Here is a 24,519-nt window from a genome sequence, read left to right as displayed (position 1 = left end):
AATAGCAGGATTAAATTCAGGTACTATATTTTTATCACATTGAATTTTATTTTGTTCAGGTTTAATATAGCTACTCATAAAGTTCATAAAATCTTGAAAAGTTAACTGACCAGAAGCATTTGGCACACTTTGATCTGCAATGTTACTTGTACTATCCTGAGCAGCTCTGTCCTGATGTTCAGACACACTGATTGGCCACGCTGGTACTATAGGCCCCGCTGATACACCACTTTCTATAAGCTGCAATGTGTGACCCGTGGCTGATGATTGCTTACCTGACCTGACCTCCATGCCTGTATGCATTGATGTTACCTCTGGATATGTATGTTGCACTACCGATGGGGCTTGCCTAGGTATAGAAGTGTTGTCTATCATGTGAATACGATAAGGTTCTGTCCTTAATTCCGGTCCTGTAGGATAGCCGCAGTTATTCACTGATGCCAACTGAACATTCTTAGCACTTCGTTGCTCTAAAGTGGTTGTCACTTCTCTAACATGTGTATCTTCTCTATGAACTGGCACTTGAACTGTTGCACGTCTGGCAGAGCTTTCAGTAGGCGTGTGTGAAGATTTCAAGCTTTGCTGTCTTTGGGGTGTCTCATATGTATTAATAATATCACTGTTTCTTCGTTGGTGTGGCTTGCTTTTACGAAGCTTCTTGCTCCTAAACACAACTGTTGATGAATCCGTATCGGAACTACTTCGATATCTTTTGCCAGAATTTCGACTTTCCGAAGTATTCCTCCGATACCGTTTGGGTGTGTGTGTGGATTGAGTGAGCACCTTCCGAAAATTTAAAAAAATATGCTGATCATTTAGTAAAAGTTCTAAAACAATTGTAAAACGAATCTCTGAATTTGTAAAAAGATAAATCAAAAGATACAGCCATTAACATGTGCTCACTCAGTTCTCACAAACTACCAACGAAAACAGTGAATATATTCATTTAACATATAATATTTATATACTAACATTTAGTAAAAAATAGGCCAACCTACCTCTATAAATATTAGATCACCTAGTGACGTATTTAATTTTTTACAAATAGTTTCTTATGCTCACTCAATCCACACACTTTTGAAAAGCCGAATTTTGATGAAAAACATAAGATTTAGACCGCTATTATATGTGTATAGTTTAGTAAAAGTGAAATGGGAATTTGTAAAATACAAAACGAACCACTAACGTGTCAGGTTTTTTTATAATAAATTTTTGTAAGTGCTCACTCAGTCCACACGTTTTAAGAAAGTTAAAAATGTAAATATCTTACGATTTGTAGCACCTAAGACACTCGAAAGTACTTCAACATTTAGTAAAAATTTTTACTAAATATCCACCATCTAATATTTTATATTCGTTGTCTGGTTTTAAAGATATTCAGACATAACTTTTCTCATACAAATGTATCAAGTAGGGTGACCACACTATGTCGGCTCCTGATTTTCCCCACCTTCCCATTGTCATATTGAGATTGGGGAGTTTCGTTCAATTTTGATAATAGTTTATATTAAACTAATACCATATTAATTCTCCATCTGCAAACTGTTTTTAGGTTATGTTCTTGGCTTAGTGATGATGTGTATTGTGTAATTTTTATCGACGACAGGATAATAACCATATCGACATTCATGCATTAAAAAGGACATGAATGATAATTGGTAAGAAACAAAGAATATAATACTTCACTAGTAAGAAACCAGAACCTGGTAATCTAATCGTGCTAACAGATGAGCGTACCGGATTTGTAAGTGGCTCTGTCGCGCCAGACTAACTGGCACGGCGTTTCGTTTTCTTTTGGCGTCGGAGTAATGCCATTCGGCTACGCACGCTGTAAAGCTGCTAACACATGACCGTACGAGCACCGTACCGCACCAAGGTCATCCATATGGATGCTTGCTAGCTTGTAAATGGGAGCGAGAAATAGTTATTATTTTCTCGCTCCCACTTACAAATCCGGTACGCTCATCTGTTAGCACGATTAGATTACCAGGTTCTGGTTTCTTACTAGTGAAGTATTATATTCTTTGTTTCTTACCAATTATCATTCATGTCCTTTTTAATGCATGAATGTCGATATGGTTATTATCCTGTCGTCGATAAAAATTACACAATACACATCATCACTAAGCCAAGAACATAACCTAAAAACAGTTTGCAGATGGAGAATTAATATGGTATTAGTTTAATATAAACTATTATCAAAATTGAACGAAACTCCCCAATCTCAATATGACAATGGGAAGGTGGGGAAAATCAGGAGCCGACATAGTGTGGTCACCCTACTTGATACATTTGTATGAGAAAAGTTATGTCTGAATATCTTTAAAACCAGACAACGAATATAAAATATTAGATGGTGGATATTTAGTAAAAATTTTTACTAAATGTTGAAGTACTTTCGAGTGTCTTAGGTGCTACAAATCGTAAGATATTTACATTTTTAACTTTCTCAAAACGTGTGGACTGAGTGAGCACTTACAAAAATTTATTATAAAAAAACCTGACACGTTAGTGGTTCGTTTTGTATTTTACAAATTCCCATTTCACTTTTACTAAACTATACACATATAATAGCGGTCTAAATCTTATGTTTTTCATCAAAATTCGGGTTTTCAAAAGTGTGTGGATTGAGTGAGCATAAGAAACTATTTGTAAAAAATTAAATACGTCACTAGGTGATCTAATATTTATAGAGGTAGGTTGGCCTATTTTTTACTAAATGTTAGTATATAAATATTATATGTTAAATGAATATATTCACTGTTTTCGTTGGTAGTTTGTGAGAACTGAGTGAGCACATGTTAATGGCTGTATCTTTTGATTTATCTTTTTACAAATTCAGAGATTCGTTTTACAATTGTTTTAGAACTTTTACTAAATGATCAGCATATTTTTTTTTATTTTCGGAAGGTGCTCACTCAATCCACACACACACGTTTGGATGTATCACGCTGGCGTGAACGACTTCTTCGCGAAGAAGCTACATTGTCGTCTGTACTGGGGGTCTTAGACCTGGATCTAGTGCGAAGACGCTCACGATAGTCACGATGACGCCCCTTACGATCGCGCTTTTTCTTCATTTTCTTTAATGTTCAGACCACTTCTGATAATAGAAACAGGAGGAAAACGGACGAAAACACGTTAGAAAACTGAACTCGGTTTATTACATGGAGACTTTTTGAGAAGCGTTGTTTTATCTTTTCCATTTTTAAAATAGAGTGTTTGACATAAGCGTTTTGTTATTAACTACTTTCAAGAAGCGTTTTGCTGTAGGCTTAACTATACTATGACATTCTACTTTTGGAAAAGTTATAATATAAATAATATATTATATTTAATAACAATGTCTAAAATAATGTTTAATGTGTCATAGAAAGTCATTAACATTAATAACAATGTGATAAACTCTAGGCACATTGCCAATCTACTCAAATGACAGAGAGCTATTATAATGTTTCTGTCTCACTCTACGACTTCGGACTGTAGGCTGTCAAACCTGCAACTACACCAATGTATAATACTAGTCCTATAACTTAGCAAATATCTAACACTATCTTTATATGTTCAAAAAATAGAACCTAGTAATGGCTGTAGCCTTTATGACCCTATCTATGTACATAACTAAACTTTCCTTGTGCCTTTAAGATTTTTTAATTACTCTGTTAGTATACTCGTTTACATGTGTTTACTACCTCTAATATTTTATCCTGCACTAGGTGCAACTCTGCGTAGCTCGCAGGTGAATACAAAATATATATAAGGTCAGTGTGGGGAAGACCGTCTACCCGGAAAGACCGTCTATTGACAATAACTTTTGTGTTTATATATCTACGCCTCTCACACCTCCGAAGGTATACCAGTTTTTCATCCTTAAGCCATTGGTCTTGAATACATATCCCTAGGACGAACACTAGTTAACAATAAACTTGATTCGTGTTTCGAACTCGAGCATCGAGTTCAACATGGTTCAGCAAAAAATTAAAATAAAATAGAAGCAGTCGGAATATTTAGTATATCATGTATGTAACGTAGTCATTTAATAACCGTTCTTTCTGACTAGTACTATTAATCTACTCAAAACGCGTTCAATTTCTTGTTTTATGTTCTGAAATATGTAACTTAGAAATTGTGCCTACTCAGAAAGTCCGGCATAAAAGAGAAAGGCAAGACCGGCATACGATAAACAAGGAGTTGCCAACCTTTTTTAGGCTTTATTGGAAATAAGTCGAGTGTAAACAATATCAATATATAAGTACGTTTTTTGCTTATGATAGTTGTACCGTTTTTGATTTTAACTTCGAAATACAGTTTTGGTAATGATTCGTATGGTGTTACTAATATCATTCGAAAGTATTAAATAAAAATGACATAGTTGTGAAGAATTATAAGTGGTGAACAGAACTAAGCCTACTTACACTGCATTACTCATCATCATATTTAAGATGGTAGTGTTTGTATAGATTGTGCAACATGCGGCGACAAATATTTCAAAAGAGAGTTATGTATTTTTAGTAATAAAAGTAAGCATTTTGAATCCAATTATTTATTCAAACAGAAAACATAATATTTGTGCACCCTTGACAAAACATATTTGATAAAGGTAGTTCGTCAGACTGCAGAAACTGAACCCTGGAGGCACAGAGGGTCATATCGAAACTATGACTAGTGGCACAAACTGTGCACTTCTCAAGCAAAATCATTTCGTCTTCCTCGTCGATATATACGCTGGCGTTAGGAAGAACACCAAAAAAAGATTTTATCAATACATTCTTCGGAAGATGTATAGACATGACTTGTATATTGTTTGCTATTTTTAATAACTGAAACAAATATTTATGTATTAAGTATACAAATATTTATGTAAATATTTATGTATTAATGACGTCTGAATCTCTACTGAGTTTTTGAAGTCGTAATCGAGCAAAATGGGGCAAAGGGTGTTTATTGAATCCTGAACGAAGTAAAGGAATCTCTAATCTCGCTACGCTCGGGATTCAAAATTAGAATCCTGAGCGTAGTGAGGGATTCAAGTATTAACGCTCAAGGTGGAAATAATTTTATATAATATTAATAATGAATATACATACTGCAAATCAGTAGTACGAACTTAATCTACAACAATTTATAAACGATCATGAAATATAATGTCAAAACTCTTTTCATTGAATTAATATGTTATACTGGCAACATAAAATCCTTGAACAGAAAAGAACCACTCAGCTCCTCCAAGACTCGAGTTTGTAATATTCATACTCCCCGAGTTACACACAATGTTTTTCATGACACTTGCAACATAAAAATATGTAAAACGATAAAAAAATTGAATACGGTACTAGAAATTTCATAACTCCCTTGGGAGAACGATTTTGTTTTCACTCTCCGCCTGCGTGTAAAATCACATTTAGTGTGCGAGTGTGATGTAAAAAAAATTACGCATTCATTCATACTGTAGTGACTATAGCAAAACCAAGCATTGCTAAGAAATGTTACCAAACTAATTCACGTATCTTAATATCCTATTACGATTTCTTAATTAACATAGTTTCAAAAACAGATAAGTAGTTGGATTTATATGAGCCTGTAATATCGTGACTAAATTGTATTCGCAGGTGTTCGTTGGAAAAACAGTATTATGCAATATCTGGACCTGAAAAGAAAAGGTTATGAACCCCATCTACGGGACATATGCCGGTCTTGCCTTATAAATAGAAAAATGCTTATATGTTCAAAATTTCAACGTTATTTTAATAGTTATCTAGCACATTCTGTCCCGTTATTACGTAAAATAACAATGATCATGATTTTGGAACCTAGTCTCATATGAAATTACGCGACAACAAGGACTAGACGGTCTTTCTGTGCTCATCGCGGGAGGACGGTCAACCCGCCGAGCCTTAAAAAAAGTGATTTTTATCACTTAAAAGTACCTTACTTCACCAAAATACTGTAAAAGCTTTGTAAAATATAATATTTGCTATCCTATAGGACCATGCGCATTACGCCAGACTGCATTAATTATAGAGTTTTATCCACTCAAACTTTATTTCAAATAAACTATGCCGGTCTTGCCCGCACTGACCTTAAGATAATGATAAAAACTTACATAGTAAGTTTGAGTTGCGTAAAAAATCAAGCGTTTGCTTACAGCAGTAAATAAATCAAAATATATTATCATAGTCTTTCGTATAATACTAGGGTCATCAGATCATATTATGTTTAATACTGGATTGGTTAAAATTAAATAATTGCAGCCAATTGAATTTAAATCATGTATCGTCGCTGCGCGTGCAAATTTCGCTATGTGTTTTTAACCTACTTTACAGGAGACACAAAAAACTGTTTATTTCGGCAATTATTGAACATAAATAAATCAATATTTTTATGGCATAAGTATTTTCACTTTTGCATACATTAAGAAATAACTTGAAATTATATTTCAGTTATTATAAGGTTAAAAAAATATTTTTTCATAAATATGTTACATAGCGATTATAATTTGAGTCGTAAAAAACCGGTATGTGTCTTACAATCACTTAACTAGATTTTATTCTTAAGGAACAAAATACAATTTGTGCACTTTATCGTTACATGGTTATTTAATCATATGATTTGAATTAACTATGTTGTTGTTTATTTGTAATTTAGCAATTCATTTTCGAATTAATTATTTCAGAAAAAACACGATTTAATAATATAAGCTTAATATACAATAAATACTATAATAAAAAACTCGATTAAATTAATATATTACTACCAATATATTACAACTATAATAATATATTTTTTCCATTAATTTTTATGAATGGAGGTTATTTCAGTTACAAAGTTGCTCAAACATTTATGTATTGAATAAGATTTCATTATGCATTTTTTAACTTGGAAAAACCGGATAATGCTAGTCTGGCTCGAACACCGAAGGTTACGTGTATATTTTACAATTTTTTTTTTCTCACAACTATATTAATAATCATGTATGGTGTAAGACGATTTATTTTCCAAATTTCATAGTTTAGGTCAAACTGAAGTACCCTATTAATTTTGACTTCCTTGAGAGTGTAGATTTTTTTTCAACTCAATTAACCTATGTTGTATTTACTTAGAAATAAGGTTTTTTTACAGCTTCAAGGAACGGTACAGTACACTTGAGTAAAGGGTTTTTCCGAAATAAATAACATTGACAAATTGATAAACGGATTGACAAGAAAGTACATAATTGTGTAAGGGTTCCATTTTTCTTTTTTTATCCGAAAACGATAAAAAATCTTTGTCACTCAAAACTTTGTGTGATTTCTCAAGTCAGCTATTTTTCATTTATTAAACATTTTATTTTCATCTATTTATTTTATAATGTTTCCAGAAAGGATAGATAGATCTTATCACACAAAATTTCATACAAAACGATGTCTTACCAATGCAATGTTAAATCACTTGCTATTTTTTAAGTTACTTAGCATAACTTTATCGTATTTCGATAGTTTGTAATATACGTTTACACGCACTGAACCCTACACGAAATTTGTCATTATACTAAACACTAATAAATTTTTGACAGTTAATCTTAAAAATCAATTTAAAATGATTTATTTTTAACAAATATTAAAAAATAACTATTCGGTCAGAGTGAGTACTTTCAGACATAGTCTCAATAAAAAGGGAAACTACATTCTCTGTCTCATTTATAGAGGTTATACTTGACTACAAACCCACCTACCATACACCATTTAAACAAGTTTTAAGAGAGTAGGCTAGATTTTTATAAGAAAAGCCTGCTATGTGACGCAAAACACACGATCTGGAAACATTCACGATTTCTACAAATAGTACAAAATTATCGCTGTGTATGAGATTGTACAAATCGGGCACAAACATCTAACACACCTTTTTATACAATATTTGCGAAAATATAGCTATGTGTCATAATTCACATAGCAGGCGCAATTCCAAAACTGCTGTTATAAGAAGATAATGTAGTTATGTGATTTATTGCAGTTAGCGATTATAGGAGGAACATTCAATGTATGGGCATCACATACCTACTTTTGATAAAACCTGTAATACTGAAATGAGCTCGACGCTGTTTTTGGAGCATATGTATTTAGAAATAAGGTTTAAAATGGCATTGAAAACGAAAAATCGTTAAAAATCACATAGCGAATTTTGCACGCGCAGCGACGGTATATAACCTGCAACACACAAATATTGTATATTCTAAAGAGTATTTAGAATATCTTCAGTAAATACCATACATTATAAACGTAATAAATCCTATGCACTATGGGGGATGATCAATTAAGAATTTTAATTAATAGACATATATAGAACTTTAACAAAAGAATCCATACGAAGGATACTTTGTATGATTCAGCGGCCTAAGTATTCTGCAAAAGTTGCAGGCCTAATAAAAACGAATATGTCAGTTTAACAGTATGGTTAAAGAATACTTGTCCTTTAAATTAAAATTATATTACGCACGAGTCCTATAGACTCGTAGTGTTAGTGTCTTGTTTTACTCCGGACTTAAAAAAATAAACATGTGTTTTGAGGGCTGCTCTCTATTGTTTTTTAACTTATATTATACTGTAGATCTAGTATCAGTACAATGTATAAGTAACATAAGTATTTAATACAGCGCCAGTTATTAGAATTATAAATAAATAACGTGACGCCCCAGGGTTCACGCATTAGTTAGAAGACTTAGAAGAAATCTTCTAAACTAGACCAGGTGCCCCGAAAAAAAAACAGCCTAAACTTTGTATTTTTGGAACCAAAACTTATATCTCTAAACATCTACATGGTTAATATAAATTTATATCTGAAAAATGAAGTGACGAAATATAATTTATGATCAAACGAACTTCTTGAAGTGAAGTTCGATCGAAATTATATGAGTCACTTCATTTGAAGATATAAGATCCCTCCCACCCTTAAACCCAAGTATAAGTTTTGGTTCATATCTACTCTAAAATAATGAGCAATGGAACGCCAACTGCCAACGGGGCGGTAACCGGAAATGACCGGAAGTTGAATATAAATTTATATCTTCAAATGAAGTGACTCATATAATTTCGATCGAACTTCACTTCAAGAAGTTCGTTTGATCATAAAACGTTTTTACTCCTGTAATAATTTTTACCGTTCCGATATACATAAATATTTGGTTAATTTTGCCGACATTTTTGTGGCATTAATAGCAGGGGTAAGAAATGTAAGGACTTTTTGGTAACACATTTTCCTGTAGGTAAATACATGACAGCCCACTGACGGTATCCCGATCATTCAAACACACATTCGTCTCGGCGGAGGTGGCATCGTGGGCGGCTCAGCATCAAGTGTTTTGCTCCACGAAGATCACCGTTCTTACGCTCTAAATATTATAACAATTTAATTTCAACATCAGTATGTCGCGGTCGCACACACGAAGCTACGCACCTATTTAGAGCGATTCACTCAAATAAGAATGAATCAAGTTAGTTTAGCATTGTAAATTTCTGAATACGCCTCAAGGTATGCTTCCTGTGTCTTCCGATGACGCATCCATACTCAGACCAAAGCAAACTCAACGTGGATATTGCCAAAGATGGTATGTCGCCTTATGTACCGATGTAGTTTAGTGATTAAGCATTGTTGTCCGCAAAGTTTTCGAATATGTTTGCCTGTCGCAAAGTTAAGATCCGCCGCGTCAGCGACTGGGTTTTAAGTTTTTTTTCCTGGAATGTTAAATTTTCCTTACTCTGTTAAGTACTTAGATTTAAGCTGCCAAATATAGTCTGGTCATAGGTACTTAATCAACATTATATGGGTACGCCTAAGTGGCGCCATTTTCAATTCGTATTGAAATTATTTATGATTTAGATAAATGCATTCTGGAAATGCAAGGTTTCTGTTTATCTACAACTATATTTACATGGAAGCTCTGGGCTTATGGGACTTTTACTCAGTGTCAGAAACATAATATGTAGAGGTATATGTGGATAGAGTGGGATTAAGTATCTACTACCGAGCGAGAAGTATTATTGTGGTTTTTTGTAAGGTGGAGGTGACTCCCAGGCGGGCTGCTCCAGATTCAAGAGAAAGGATTTGTTTTGTTTTTTTTTCGTATATCGTCACTACTTTTAAAAAATCTCGTATATCACGCTGTTCCTCAAAGTTAAAACGAAGTAAGTCTATATGCATTCCATACATACTTACTACAATTTTCTTTTCATTGACAGACGAAGATACAAGTTTTTTTAAAAGTAGTGACGATATTTTGTGTTTTAGACGTTTCTGTAAATTTATAAACTCAATGTTAAAAAGATTTGTATATTTTTCTACGAGCATTTTGATCTATTAACTTATTAAATCATATCGTATAAGACGAATATTATAATTGTAGAGGACATTAGTACATTACTGACACCATTACTGAGAAGACTGTCAGTGTTTCGTGCTCAAGTGAAATAACTATTATTAAGCAAGACTGTGTAAACTATTAGTGAATTTTATGAAATGCATATAATCTTGACTACATGATGTATATTTTAAATGTACTTATTACCTTGTGTGATGAATAAACGATTATCTATCTATCTATCTATCATGGCTAGGGCTGTGATGAAAGGGCAAGGGCTGGGCATACTGGGCATTGGCGCCCATGTCATACGCAGGACATGATTTGCTCTTTAGCGACTATTATCGACCGATCCATCTACCGATAAGTCGTAGAGGCATTCAATTCAAATAACCTAACAAGTTGCTGACAATAGCGCTTAATGATTATACGCAGGCGAGAAATAGTATCATAGTGTCTCAATGGAGTATTTATTGTAGTTAAAGGACGAGGCAATTGTCATTTATCATTATGACCGCCTTTGATGTTATCTATACGCGGCGATTGGTACTAGATACACAGCGTTTGTGCATTCAAAGTCAATTTATCTCATATTTATTGCACTCATAAGCTATTATAGCGCCTGTAATGACAAAGTAGACGTCCACGTAACGATATAATTGCACGTTTTACACGGCCTGAGTGACTTACTTTATTACTGACATCCCTAAGTTAATTATTCCGAGAGCAATGCATTACTAATATAATTAATTAGTCGTAAGTATTCTATTTATTAATGGTTATGCGGTTTACCTCGTGTACTTATTTAAAAAATCAAATGAATGACAGGAACTATGAATTGGCCCCGTGGAGGAAAATAAACAAATAACAATTACAGTGAATCAATATTTGCGGTTGATCTATTCTTTGCGGTATGCTGCTATTAGCTGAAAAGCATTACCTTGTTTTTGACCTGAGAGTTCATGTATACTTTTAGAGTTACTTCATCGACTGAATTAACTCGATGCACACAGTACAAAGCGTAGTAACCACAGATGTCATATATACCATATATCAAGCAAACGTATCTACTTAGCGTGTCAAATGAACTCAGTGAAATCCACTGAGTTGTCCGTCTTTAATCGCAGCTTGCAGCTTTCGGGCGTCAATTTTTGTAAGTTGAAGTCAATCAAAACATAAAAAATGCCTCGTTACGTGATATTTAATTGCAACAACACAAAAATTATGACCAATCAAGAGCCTTATTTAAAATTACAGGCAAGAAACAACTTCAGTACAAAATTTGACACGCTCGGCCCCTATACAAATAGATGAACTTGTTTCTTCTATATAAATAAAGTTCTGTGGTAGTAACGAATTTATGTTTAAAATGCTAAAAAAAAATCTCTTCATCTTTTGGGTTTCTGATTTAGGACACGACTTTTTTAGGGTTCCGTAGTCAACTAGGAACCCTTATAGTTTCGCCATGTCTGTCTGTCCGTCCGTCCGTCCGTCCGTCCGTCCGTCCGTCCGTCCGCGGATAATCTCAGTAACCGTTAGCACTAGAAAGTTGAAATTTGGTACCAATATGTATATCAATCACGCCAACAAAGTGCAAAAATAAAAAATGGAAAAAAATGTTTTATTAGGGTACCCCCCCTACATGTAAAGTGGGGGCTGATATTTTTTTTTCATTCCAACCCCAACGTGTGATATATTGTTGGATAGGTATTTAAAAATGATTTTTATATTTAGTTTGGATGATATTTTGAAACAATTATTTCCTCACAAAAATTATTCCTATTATGCTCTAATTTAAGACTCTATCTAGTTCTTAGTCTTCTAAAAGACTTTTCTCTAATGATATATCGTTCGTAATTAGAAAATATATTCTGATTAATTGATTTTAACAATTTGGCAATAAAAATAAAATGAAAGATAATATATTTTTTCTTAACAATATCTTGTTCATATTGATGCCTTGAAGGTGTTACGTCTCAAAAGTGTAAAGGCTGCGCACCTAAGACAAATGCACTTTTCCCCTCACTAGCTCGGAAACACGTGTTTTGTCCTTCAATACCAGCGGGTAAAAACGCATTTTATCCACTAGTAGATAAAGTAATTTGACCATGAATATAGTCATTTTTTTCTGCTTTAAAATTGATAAAAGTGAGTGAATCTAGTGATGACGATGATTTACCACCTGTCGAACTACTGGAAGCAGTAATAAACGCGCTTTTTGCGTTGTACTTTCCTCGCTAAAGTGAGGGGAAAAGTTCTGTGTTACACTCGGGTGCAAAGTATTTTACTTCTCGTGTGTTAAAAAACTCGCAAGTTCAGGATTCTATTCTCGAACGACTCGCTTCGCTCGTGGTTCAACTATAGAATCCTTTCACTAGCTTTTTTTTTTCCCCACACCTTTTCAATTCCACACTCGGCGTTAAAATACAACTTTGCACCCTTGTATAACATATAACTATTGTTACCCTGCCCAGTTACTCGCAACATGACAAATCTTTGTGCAGCAGAGTGAAATATGAAACACACTTCCGCTGAACAAACAGAGATGACATTTATTAAACGGTATTAGGCACCTACCAAGTCAAAGAAAATTGTCAAATTACTTAATGCAGTTTTTTGCCTCCTTGCGTTATCCCGTCATTTGACACGGCTCATGGGAGCCTGGGGTCCGCTTTGACAACTAATCCCAAATAATCAAATGAATGCAGTTAATTTACAGAAAAACTTCCATGCAAATGAAAAATTGAAATAGATGATATAAGCTTTCCGCGACCCCGGGTTCGATTTGGTGGGACCCAATTGGTTGTCGCTTTATAGCATGGTGCCGAGTTTTAATAGAATAAACGGAGATTTGTTAAAAATACCTATACAACAGCAAAAAATAGTAGAAATTAAATAAGCGGAAGAGTGTAGTTTTATGCAGGCTGTGAGGCATAGATATATTTTAATGAATAAAGACATTATACCAATCCGATATCGGATGTAGGACCGATATCCCATATATTTAAGGCGCCATCTTTGATGTGCCTCTGAAATCCTTCCTACCTCCGATATCGGATCGGATAATGTGAAAACGCACTAAGGTTTTAACTAATCAATTTCTATGTAAGTAAATTGTTGTCAATTGTCATATTTATTGACGTCAAAGTAATCACGGGCCAGTAATGCAGAAAGTGGCGCCTTTCCCTATTTTATGTCTAGCTTAGAAGTTACAGACCGTCAGGTTTCATTGTCAAGAATTACGTTTTAAGTTGTAAGGTAAGTATTGATTTTTGCGGGCAACTAAAATTAAAAACTGTACAGACCTGCTGTTAACGTTTGACTATGGTCAGATGAGATTACGTCATCCTTCAGCCTCACTAATTCGACATTAATAAGGCTCTAATGGATTACAGCGATCTATAAACTCTAGCCTACTGACGCAAATGCGTTTGTTATAAAAAGCTGGAAGAGATTGAGCATTTACAAAACATCTCATTGTTCATCGACAACAAGCGGAACTAAAGTAATATTTGGATTATTGCTGACCTAATTAAAGACTAAGCTATGACTAAAATGTCCTTACAATGGGCGCTTATGATAAATATTTGAAAAACAAAGGACTGTGAAGGTGGTAGAAGGAAATTATTGCAACAGTTTGCCGTGCGGCTCGACCCCGTTTGATAAGATACATCTAAGTATGTAGCCAGTGCGATTAAACAGTGCATGCGATGCTAATAGAAAGTAGGTACCTACTTGAAGAATGCAAATCTAATAATATCCCAACATATGGGGCGAATGCGCTTTCTCTATAATAATAAGAAACAAAAAGAGTAGGTAAGTCGCTACCACGCTGGACGCAACCTACCATACTCGTACTTCCAGAAGTTCGCAAATTTTGCAACTGCCTTTACACTTACAGAAGGCATGGTTGGTGATGCTTAATGATTTTAAATACATAATAATATTATGGGAAAATTTTATTTCCCATATTATAGTCAGGCCAAGCTAATATTAACTACGCAGAGATAGGTATTGATACTATTGATTGATATCACACTATATGCATGTTTTTGTTTTAGACTTCTAGAAGACTCATAGAAATTTAACTGTTTACAAAATAATACTTGCACGGTCTGTAACTGCTATCACAATCGCTGCAGAGTAAGCTTAAACGGACTCTATAATTAATTGTCAAGTTTTAAAACAGCATACCTTTCTAATAATAGTAATAACTTATTCATTGAATGTTTTTGTAACTTGATACTGAATACCCTTTAACCTCCGAAAGACCTGACAATAACCATAAATATTACTTAAGATCAAGAAGAGCACGGGCCAAACGGAATCAAATAATCGAAACGAAAGGACAATGAAATATATCTTTATTAGGGAACAACGGATACTCGATGTATCATACATTCTTACAGCTTCTGGGCTTTCGAGTCACGATTGTAAAGTATTTGTATAAGTAAAGGCAACATTCGGTGTTAAAAACGTCCAGTGTGTCATTCTTGACCTTTTTAATGGGTACTTATGTTGAACAAGATAAGTATCAAGTGTCCTCCCGGTATGTTGACGTAATACATTTTCAGATTTTAGTCGGACCCCATTTTTGGTGACGAATAATACTGACAATAAATCGACGGGATACTCATGTAAACAACTTTGTAAAGAATAAATAACTGGCTTCGGAAGTGTACAAGTATCTCTGTAAACCCACGTTTCTAAGTAAGTGGTTTTCTTCGAAGCCATGTAGAACAGGAGATGCTACAAATATTTGGATTATAACTTTTGATTCTAACCACACGAGCTTGATGCTATTTGGATCATGGGCTTGGATTTGGAGTGTTTGTTAGATTAAGAGAAACAAAGTCCAGCTAGGTCAGATGATTATGCTTTTGACTGACTGACGATTACTGCTATCCTCACACCTACCTTTAATATATATTTTCATTATATGAATTAATAATAGATATGTAATATGTTTAATGATTTGCTTAAAATTGTTTTAATAGATTCTAATCAAACCCAATTTAACCAAGTTAATGTTTGGTTATATGGTCACGATGATGGAAAATGAAATCCATTTTGATCATTTATACTGCAACATCTCGAATATAAGCACGGGTACTTGGTCTTTTTAATCAACATCTGGGTAGAACCTGAGTTGACAGGTAGGTACATAGATAGCGTACAATATTGACACTAGCTGCATACCTCGCTGATGTCACACGCGAAACCTAATCGTGATGAATCACGAGCTTTTACCAGCGATGCAGCGATAAGCCGAGCGATGTGATATCAGCGCCATACCCACGTGTTAGTGTATATTGATGCCTTCGGTGGGCGCATAATAACTGGTCCGGCCCAACCAAACGTTCAGTTACTGATTGCTCGCTACGAGGAGCGCGTGTCGAACGAAACTCGGTGCCGGCAAGCGCGGACACATACGATAAATCGAATATAATCACTCAAACAATCGGACTTTGAAAGGGTTTGATGAACTAGTGATACAGTTTTGCGGTGCTTGTGACGTCACCTTGGATGACCGTGGAATCGCGGAATTACCTGAACAGGTGCATTTGTTTACTTTTATGTTTACACTGTTTTCGGCTATGTTGATGTTTTTCTAATTTGAATAATCAAATAACGGATCATCATATCTCATAAGTAATAACGTATTATTAGGTATTACATCTTTTTAATGATACATTTATACTTGAATGAATTATCATAAGTATACATTATTAAAATAAATTTCTCGTATCATCTCAAACACTGCATTAGATGCAGTAAGGTGCATTTCAATGAGTCAGGCACTTGCACAATTGATAATGAACTAACAGCTAGATATAAATACAGTACAAACAATTGCTAATTACACAATGTTTATGGAGGCGAAAGTTGGCACGCGGCTCTTGGGAGGAAAATCCAATTGTGTTGCATATCCATAACTGCGCATGTAGTTGTATAGAGACAAGATCCCAATGGTCAACATTTTCTATACTGCTGAAGATGCAATTGAAAAATAGAAGACTAAAAAACTGTCTGACATCCAGTAACAACGGAATTGGAATAAAAAAACTATTACTTATTGGTCTAACAACAATGATTCCTTTAGAGATCAGGTTTGCAAAGTTTGTTGACTTACGACGATATTAAATAATGCTCGAGAAGCAAACGTGACACATTTTGTAAACATAGTTAGCGTTTGGTTAGCGTTCTCGCGTTTCATGTAGTGTTTGCTAGTCAATATTGTTGCCAATAGCTGAAATAGGCATGTGCTAGGCGAAGCAAGGTGCAGAATTATCTCTGAGACGGAGGCACTCACATAACTAGTAACATAAGTATGTAATACCTATTTTATGTGATTTCATCATCGTTTTTGCTAGTTCATCAATTGAAATGCTTTTTATATCATCATCCTCCTTACGTTATCCCGGCATTTTGACACGGCTCATGAGAGCCTGGGGTCCGCTTTGACAACTAATCCCAAGATTTGGCGTAGGCACTAGTTTTACGAAAGCGACTGCCATCTGACCTTCCAACCCGAAGGGTAACTAGACCTTATTGGAATTAGTCCGGTTTCCTCACGATGTTTTCCTTCACCGAAAAGCGACTGAAAGGCTTTTTATAGTCCATCATAAATATTAGTTCCAAACTGTGCGCCAGCATTCAGTTAAAATCAAATAAGTTCCTTATCGATAGTTATCTATCCCAATTCATATCCTATTTGATTATGCACGTATACGGATATATTATGATTTCAATATCAACACGTTCAGTTTTATTACATTAGAGGTTTTACCGAGAGATACGAGCATCGAACTTTATTTATTTACCATTTACCTAACTATTTATGTATAGCTCGAATACCTTTGCTAGCAATAGCTATGTTTTTCACGTGTGTACCCAAGTATTTATTCAGGAGTTTCAGGGCAATACAGAGCATGCAGATACAAATATTTAAACATATAATAATATTATTAGGGTTACGACGAGGGTAGGTGGTATTTCAGAGCATTAAAAAATGTAAAATCATTCCATGAAACTTGTCAAATTATGAAACTCGCAATATGCTTCCATAATGGGTTTTTTAACTTTTTATCGAAAACATAATTGAATTACAAGAGGCGATTTTAATGAAATTGTTGAGGCTTCGACTTCAAAGTTCTGTGGTATGTAATTTGATTTTAAAAGTTGACTTATTCAGCGAAATTACAGTCGGCATCGCTCATAATTAAAGGACAGAACTTTAGGATGCAGATTATTCTCACAACTTTTCTGCAGTTCCTCCAGATTGTTTACCCTTTTTGTTTCTCGGAGTTCAGTGTCAGTTACGCCGCCAACAATAAACAAACTCGCCACCGCCAGAGTATGTATGTTAGATTACGACGAATTAATCGGCGTGAGAAGCCGTCTATTAATAGAATGTGGTTATTTGTGGCAGATTCAATTGTAAGTCAACGGCAGGGTGTTGCCAGGATGCTTGCGGAGGAAGCGTGTCGTTAGCGGTACGAATGGGAGCCACTCTGCTCTATTGATTAATCAGATCACTTTATTGCATAATGGCCAGTTTGTACGGGTTGTCTGCGGCCAAGACACCGCGTCTTATTTTCTGGGTGTCATCGCAACTGACCTATGTGCTCTATTTTAACGTCGTTATTTTCAAGGACAATTAAATAATAGTTGCAAAATCTCTATTCTTGTAACTAAGAGAAGGGTAGATAATAGTTGTCTTACTTAAATAGTTGCTAAAAGTGTCACTGAAGTTTGAGAAGTTTCATGTGCTCTGACTACCCATTTTAGGAATACAGGCCTAAGTACAGTATACATTAGTAAGAAATTAATGTATCTATGTAGACAATTAGTCATAAAGAAAAAGTGTCTACTTTAGTAATTATGCAAACCTACAAACAACTAGGTATACAGACTTCGGGCTACAACTAACCTTTTCCATGAAAAAGTTTCAGTTCTGGAAAAATGAAAAACCAACAGTGGAGAAAACTTCCTAGCGCGGCGCAGGCATTAATTAATCTTCCTTTGCACAGGTTTTCTTTAGGTATATATCTCTTAGTCGATAGCACAGTCATATAAATAATTCTCGAGTATAATATAGTCGGTCATAAAACTCATAAAGTCTTTGGACTGTACTACGAGTATATAATAATTATAAATTAATTTTAATAATTTATCTAACCTGTGATTGCAATTTATGGACAAACTACTTATGCACAATGCACATGTTATGGGAATTGGAAACTGCTTTAAGTTTGCATCAGTTTTAATTTAAATAATTAGGATCACATTACGGGATTTCAGTGCGAATCAGAAGCTCTATTGATCTTCCTTAAAATGGCGAAATACACGAGAAGGGCACATCTATCATATACTTTGAAAATTGTATGTTTAACATGTCTACTAACTTAATAGTAATGGCGGTTCTGTTCCTATCCTATAGGCCTTATTTTTCTCCTTAATGGGTTTCTGTGCAGGTATTACCTATAATATTTAGGTTTCGTGATATTTTGACTGTCCAACTTACCCGCTCGTTCAACAAGTTCCTCCTTACCCTATTATTAGATTATACTTTATTATCACATTATGGGTAAGTACAAGCACTGTGAAAATTACAAGGATGATAAGTCGTGGGATATGTTACAGCTAGAAAGTTGGCTTAAAACGAAGGTCTAGTGTCAAACCCCGACCCCCGACCCGGCTCGCGGAAGAAGGCAATCACGAACGGAGATAGGCATCAACACCGTTTGCCTATTACTAGTGCTTTATGAAGGTAACGACTGCATATTGTTATGATTCAACCGCTGGATGAATTGAAATTCTAATTCGGTAGGACAGTGTTGTGACTGTGTAAGTAAATGTAAGTAGGAGCAAATGTAGGCCAAAGGTTAAATCGGTTACTAGAGTAAAACTACTGCCTGAAAAATGTTTCAATGTAATTTTTTAAATGAAAATAAGTTTGGTAAGTTACACAAAACTTTAAAAAATCGATGAATGTTTGTTGATTACTGGGTTTAGATACAGTTTTGGATGGTTAATTAATTTTTAGTTTTTAAACGCTCAGTTATTTTTTACGGATGACAAGGAAAACTTTCAAATGAATCCCTATGAAATTGCATCTGATCAAATACAATTGCAACGCGCAGTAATATTCCAGGAAGACGCCACTATCGCTCCATATATCTAATCTAACGGCATAGATAACCGAGCATACAATTGTGGATGCTAAAACAATAATGGACTGGGAGAATTATTAATTGTCTCAGTATTGTCTGCGCGTAGTAGCGTGGAATGCCGGCGCACGGTCGTGGCTGACCCAGTGGCCAGTGCGCGGTACCTGTCTTCAGTCGCAACGCTTTAAGCTCAAACGCTTCCACCGCAAGGTTTCGAGCTCTCTTCACCCGGAAAGCGAATGTTGAGAAAGCCGTACTCAAATAGAAAAAGGTTTTTATGTTGAATAGATAAGACTAATTCTACGAATTGAATTAGACGCTAATAAAACCGTTATCTTAATTCAAAGCTGCGGGCCGAACAGTATTGATCGAATTCGGAGTCGTAAATACGGGGAATCGAATAAAAGTGAGCCGGAAATGCCAAAGTGTGAAATTAAGCGACGAGTTTTGAATGTCCATTCCTGAGATAAGAAAAGCAAGAGACGTAATATAATATACGTGATTTGTATTGATGACGGTAGAGGAAATATCGAGGAGGGGACTCTGATCCCGCACCGAGCACCACAAGCCGCAAGCGCCGCAGGTCTCGCGTTACCGCGCCCGCGCCCGGGAATCAAAACAATGTGTCCATCTATTGAGTGCAAGTGACAAAAGCGGTCGCCTTTCATTTCCAGTGAACAACCTACACGAACATTAAACATTATACCTATTTCACTGACCATGTTTACAAAGAAGGCATGACATCGAGAACCTACTCCTATTTCGTTCAACAGCAGAAAGCAATTATTAGATGACGTTTATCGGTGACTATCAGCCACTTATTACTTTACAACTCGCACTAACTGATGTTTATTACTACACGTATATTAGGTGGCTATGGAACTGGGACGCGCACCATTTTAGCATCTAGCACAGTTCTGCCATTGCGAAACCTAATATTGACATCTAATTTTATTTCTTATGCGCGTCTTATTCCAAGTTCGAAACTCATTTCATGATATTTACGTAATATAATTATTTTCAAGATCTGAGTACGTTTTCCAGCGATGGCGTATCATGGCGCATCACTAGTTTGGGCGGTTAAATTAAGTTTAGGAAACAGGACTTTGTAAAGACTCAAAGATAATAAATATCAGATACCTACTCGTCTAAAATTTTCGAGAATATATAAATACTATCGGAAATTCAAATCAAATAAATACGTATATTTGTACACATTTACTTAATTTTGAAGACCTACACATAGTTTTACAAACGATAAAACTTTTTGTTACGAGAGTTTAATGTGATTTTGACAACATCATCAAAGCGCTTTAGAATGGTCGTTCAATTGCCGTATAACTGTCCCCCAACTCAACTTTTACGATAAAGTTGATAATGAAATATACAAGTTCAAAGGCAACGCAATCGCGATGGTTTCGTAGAAATTTCTCACGATAGCTGGCAGCCGAGCCGCGTTATCTGAAGACCGACAATAGGACGCCCACGTGTGCCGGGATTTATAATATTAGTACGTGAGGCGCCGCCAAATTACAGCCCAAAACAAAAATACCCTTAAATCGAAAGGAACTTACGACCTTACTAAAGTTAGTCCTATACAAATACTAGCATATGTGACATAAGCGACCAAAGTAATAAAGATGATTAGATACATTGTAGATAATGTAGCATTGACCGTGATAGCGTCATACTCATATGTTTTCTTGTTTAAGATGAATTTTATGTTCCGTCTTAACCTTGTGTTTTCCTGGTTTAGCTCAAAAAGACCTGAACTTGTTTCCAGCGGCCGAGCTAATGAGCTGACAAAGTATTTCAAGAATCTAATTGACTATTAACTCATCATCATCCTCCTTGCGTTATCCCGGCTTTTACCATGGCTCATGGGAGCTTGGGGTCCGCTTTGACAACTAATCCCAAGATTTGGCGTAGGCACTAATTTTACGAAAGCGACTGCCATCTGACCTTCCAACCCGAAGAGTAACTAGACCTTATTGGAATTAGTCCGGTTTCCTCAAGATGTTTTCCTTCGCCGAAAAGCGACTGGCAAATATCAAATGACATTTCGCACGTAAGTTCCGAAAACCTCATTGGTGCGAGCCGGGGTTCGAACCCGCGACCTCCAGAACGAAAGTCGCACGCACTTACCGCTAGGCTACCAGCGCTTCAATAAATACTAACTAAAGCATACATTACATATGTATTTTTGTGCAGATTGCATCACGTAAGAACGACCCTATTCGTGATATTGTGGTTCGGCGAATTCTTGTTATTATGCTTATTATGATGGACGCCTATACCCGCCCAATAATCATACAAATGAATAAACTACAACGGTCTTCGATCATGAGCAACTAACGTTGTCTTCAGTTATTATTTTATTATAATATTTATAATGACGAGTGAGAAATATAAATAAATGTAATATTAAGTATTGATTCATGGATTTGATCAAACCCATATATCGTTTTGAAGCTCATATTTTATATCTCGAATACTTGATAAATGGCTCGATCAATGTTTGATATTTGAATTAGATATCTTTTATTGGGTACTAAATAACTTCGTTGGCTAGACTGGACGTCAAACATCGCATCGCAACATGATGATTTTCAATCCCATATTTTTATATTAAGCTATATAGATATACTAGTATAATTTATTTCAAAAATGAAAAAGATAGCACTTTTAGCCTGATTGGGATCCAGAAACTCGAGAGTCAAAATGCTTTAGTAAATATAGCTTTTTATGTTATAAATGAACCCCACCTTTTGTAGCACGAGGATCAAATGTAGAAAACTTTTAGTGAAACTTTAACTAAACTGGTTCACCGTACCGTAATTAAAGTCAGAGGACGTGCACTGATTGCTGCCGTAACATGAAGCCTTCTGCCGTGCAGGATTGGATTATATGTGACATTATATAGAAGATAGCATCATATCACGAAGCATGACTATCGTAGTGTCTTAGCCTCGGCGCCGCGCCGTCGCTAACGGTAATACGAGATGCCTTAAGCTCACTGCATCCCCGATGCGCTCTTCACAATTAAGATCACCTGTAACTTAATCATATGTATTTCTAATAATAAATTCTAGATGTATAAAATACCTATCTAGCTTCAGAGATTACTTATATCGATATCTGACCATTTTAGAAGCATAATCTCACTGCTACTGTATCTTTTATTACGAGATTATGAGTACGAATAGGGAGCTTTCAGCAATTGGTTATGTCATTTGCTTTTTGTTCTGGGTCGTACACAATGAATAGTATTCTTATTGATATTTTCTTGTCTTAAAATGTGGTAGGTATAGGTATGTAGGATGGTAATCGATACAAGCAGAACTAGTTACAAGCTGCAAATATCCGCGGCATGCCGGCCACTCGCGGCATTCAGGCGCCGACGCTTCCATGCATTTCTTAAAGCGATTTATAGCTCACCACTTTCTATGTTTATTTCTGACACAAAGTTTTTGTTTGTCTCGTGTGGCGACAACTTTACCACCTTTCCTCCCGTTGGTGGATATAGATTCGAATGTGGTGAAGGCTATGGGCTAGCAACCAGTCACTGAAATATCACAAACTAAGTAGTTTTCTTTCGACCACGACTTAATTGCTAAGAGAGGCACTGAAACTTGGGCAGTTTCATGTGCTCTGACTATCTTTTTGGGAATACGGGCGTGAGTATATACCTAATACGAAAGGTAAACTATGAGCGAATCTACAAAACGTAAGAAACGTGCTAATGGATCCGTCAGGAATCCGTTTGCGACAGCCGTGTTGTAATCGCAATAAATTCGGCCGGAGTCATAAACTGCGACTCTAAACAACAGGCTTTATAATAACAAACGGGAACTTTTATTGTTTCTTGTCCAATGCGGATTGAATTGTTTTTTTAAACGAAATTCAATTTATTAGGTACCTTTAATTATGTTATTTATGTTCTGACATATTTCAAGTCTTTCAAAAATATTGGAAAAGGCGTCAAGTAGAGGCAATTAAGATAATAGTGAAGGGAGGCGTTAAGATTAATAGTAATTTTACGTTTTAAGTTAATTTAAGGTATAAATATAAACTCAACTCACAAAAGTATTTTCGCAATTTCGTAGAAATTAACCAAAAACAGAAACATTGAATGAAATAAGGTAGGTAATCAGAATTTGAATCGCAAAACGTTTCGTAATTTGTCATTCGATGATTCCTCTCAGGGGCGGTCCCCTGAGAGGAATTCCCCAGATCCGAGAGTAAGACTTATACTTGGCGAAAAGCAATATAATTATTTCATCAATTACCCCTCGAACAGAAATAACTTTTTGTTAACAGTCACCTGAAATTACTCTTCAAAGACCTCAAAAATATGTAACGCGCTCTTACAGCTTTACAAATAAGATCGTGTCAGATTGTTTTGCGGATTTTGTTTTACTGGATTGGACTGGTGATTGTACCTGCGCAGCCCCCATAATTATTGGTAACATTTGTTTATTTACACTGCTTGTAAAAGTCATAAGATTATGCACTTTTTGTCATAAAGTATACGGAATTATAGTTGACGTATATGATTTATACACCCATATGCTGCCTTGCAGGTAACACTGTACTGCTATAAGTGTCTATAATATGTATGCACGTCTAGTCTAATGATGCTAATACCTCGTAGAACGCGTGGCAGGCGGGCGGGTCGGGACTATAGTGTCCTCCTTACAGAGCGGTTTAGTCACAGTATAAAGCAGTAATAACTCTTCTAACAAACTTCACTCCGCGCGGTGTGTCGAAAACTACTCTCCATATGCACCGAATACATGCGAAACTGGTAAGTATTGGGCTGAACAGTCGGGGCCGCGTTCGCGCGCTGTGTTGACGTGTTGAGTTCGGGAGAAAATGACGTCAGCACCGAAGACATATTTTCGTTACTGTAGTGTTTATGGGTGTATGGAGAACAGTTCTCAAAATGCGGAAATGTCAGAATGTTCTTTAGAATTCCTAGACACCCAGAAAAGTAAGTGGTTGTTATATTTTTGC

General features: G+C 35.5%; 2 protein-coding genes across 3 annotated transcripts in view; one reads left to right on the top strand and one right to left on the bottom strand.

Moving 5' to 3' along the window:
* Nucleotides 1-24,519, bottom strand: part of LOC125226516 (synapsin) — a 148,690-nt gene that overhangs the window by 33,028 nt on the left and 91,143 nt on the right. The window lies entirely within an intron of this gene.
* The window catches only part of LOC125226035 (metalloproteinase inhibitor 3), a 56,709-nt gene continuing 47,869 nt past the window's right edge, over nt 15,680-24,519 (top strand). The window contains exon 1 of one of the 2 annotated variants that reach the window (XM_048129859.1): nt 15,680-15,888. In XM_048129859.1, the coding sequence (XP_047985816.1) occupies nt 15,857-15,888 (32 nt within the window). In that variant the 5' untranslated portion in view covers nt 15,680-15,856. The remainder of the gene's footprint in view (nt 15,889-24,519) is intronic. The other variant, XM_048129860.1, reaches the window with a different exon arrangement.

This window comes from Leguminivora glycinivorella, chromosome 5 (assembly GCF_023078275.1).
Source record: "Leguminivora glycinivorella isolate SPB_JAAS2020 chromosome 5, LegGlyc_1.1, whole genome shotgun sequence".
In the NCBI taxonomy this organism is placed as follows: domain Eukaryota; kingdom Metazoa; phylum Arthropoda; class Insecta; order Lepidoptera; family Tortricidae; genus Leguminivora; species Leguminivora glycinivorella.
This window is presented reverse-complemented; position numbering and strand designations above follow the sequence as displayed.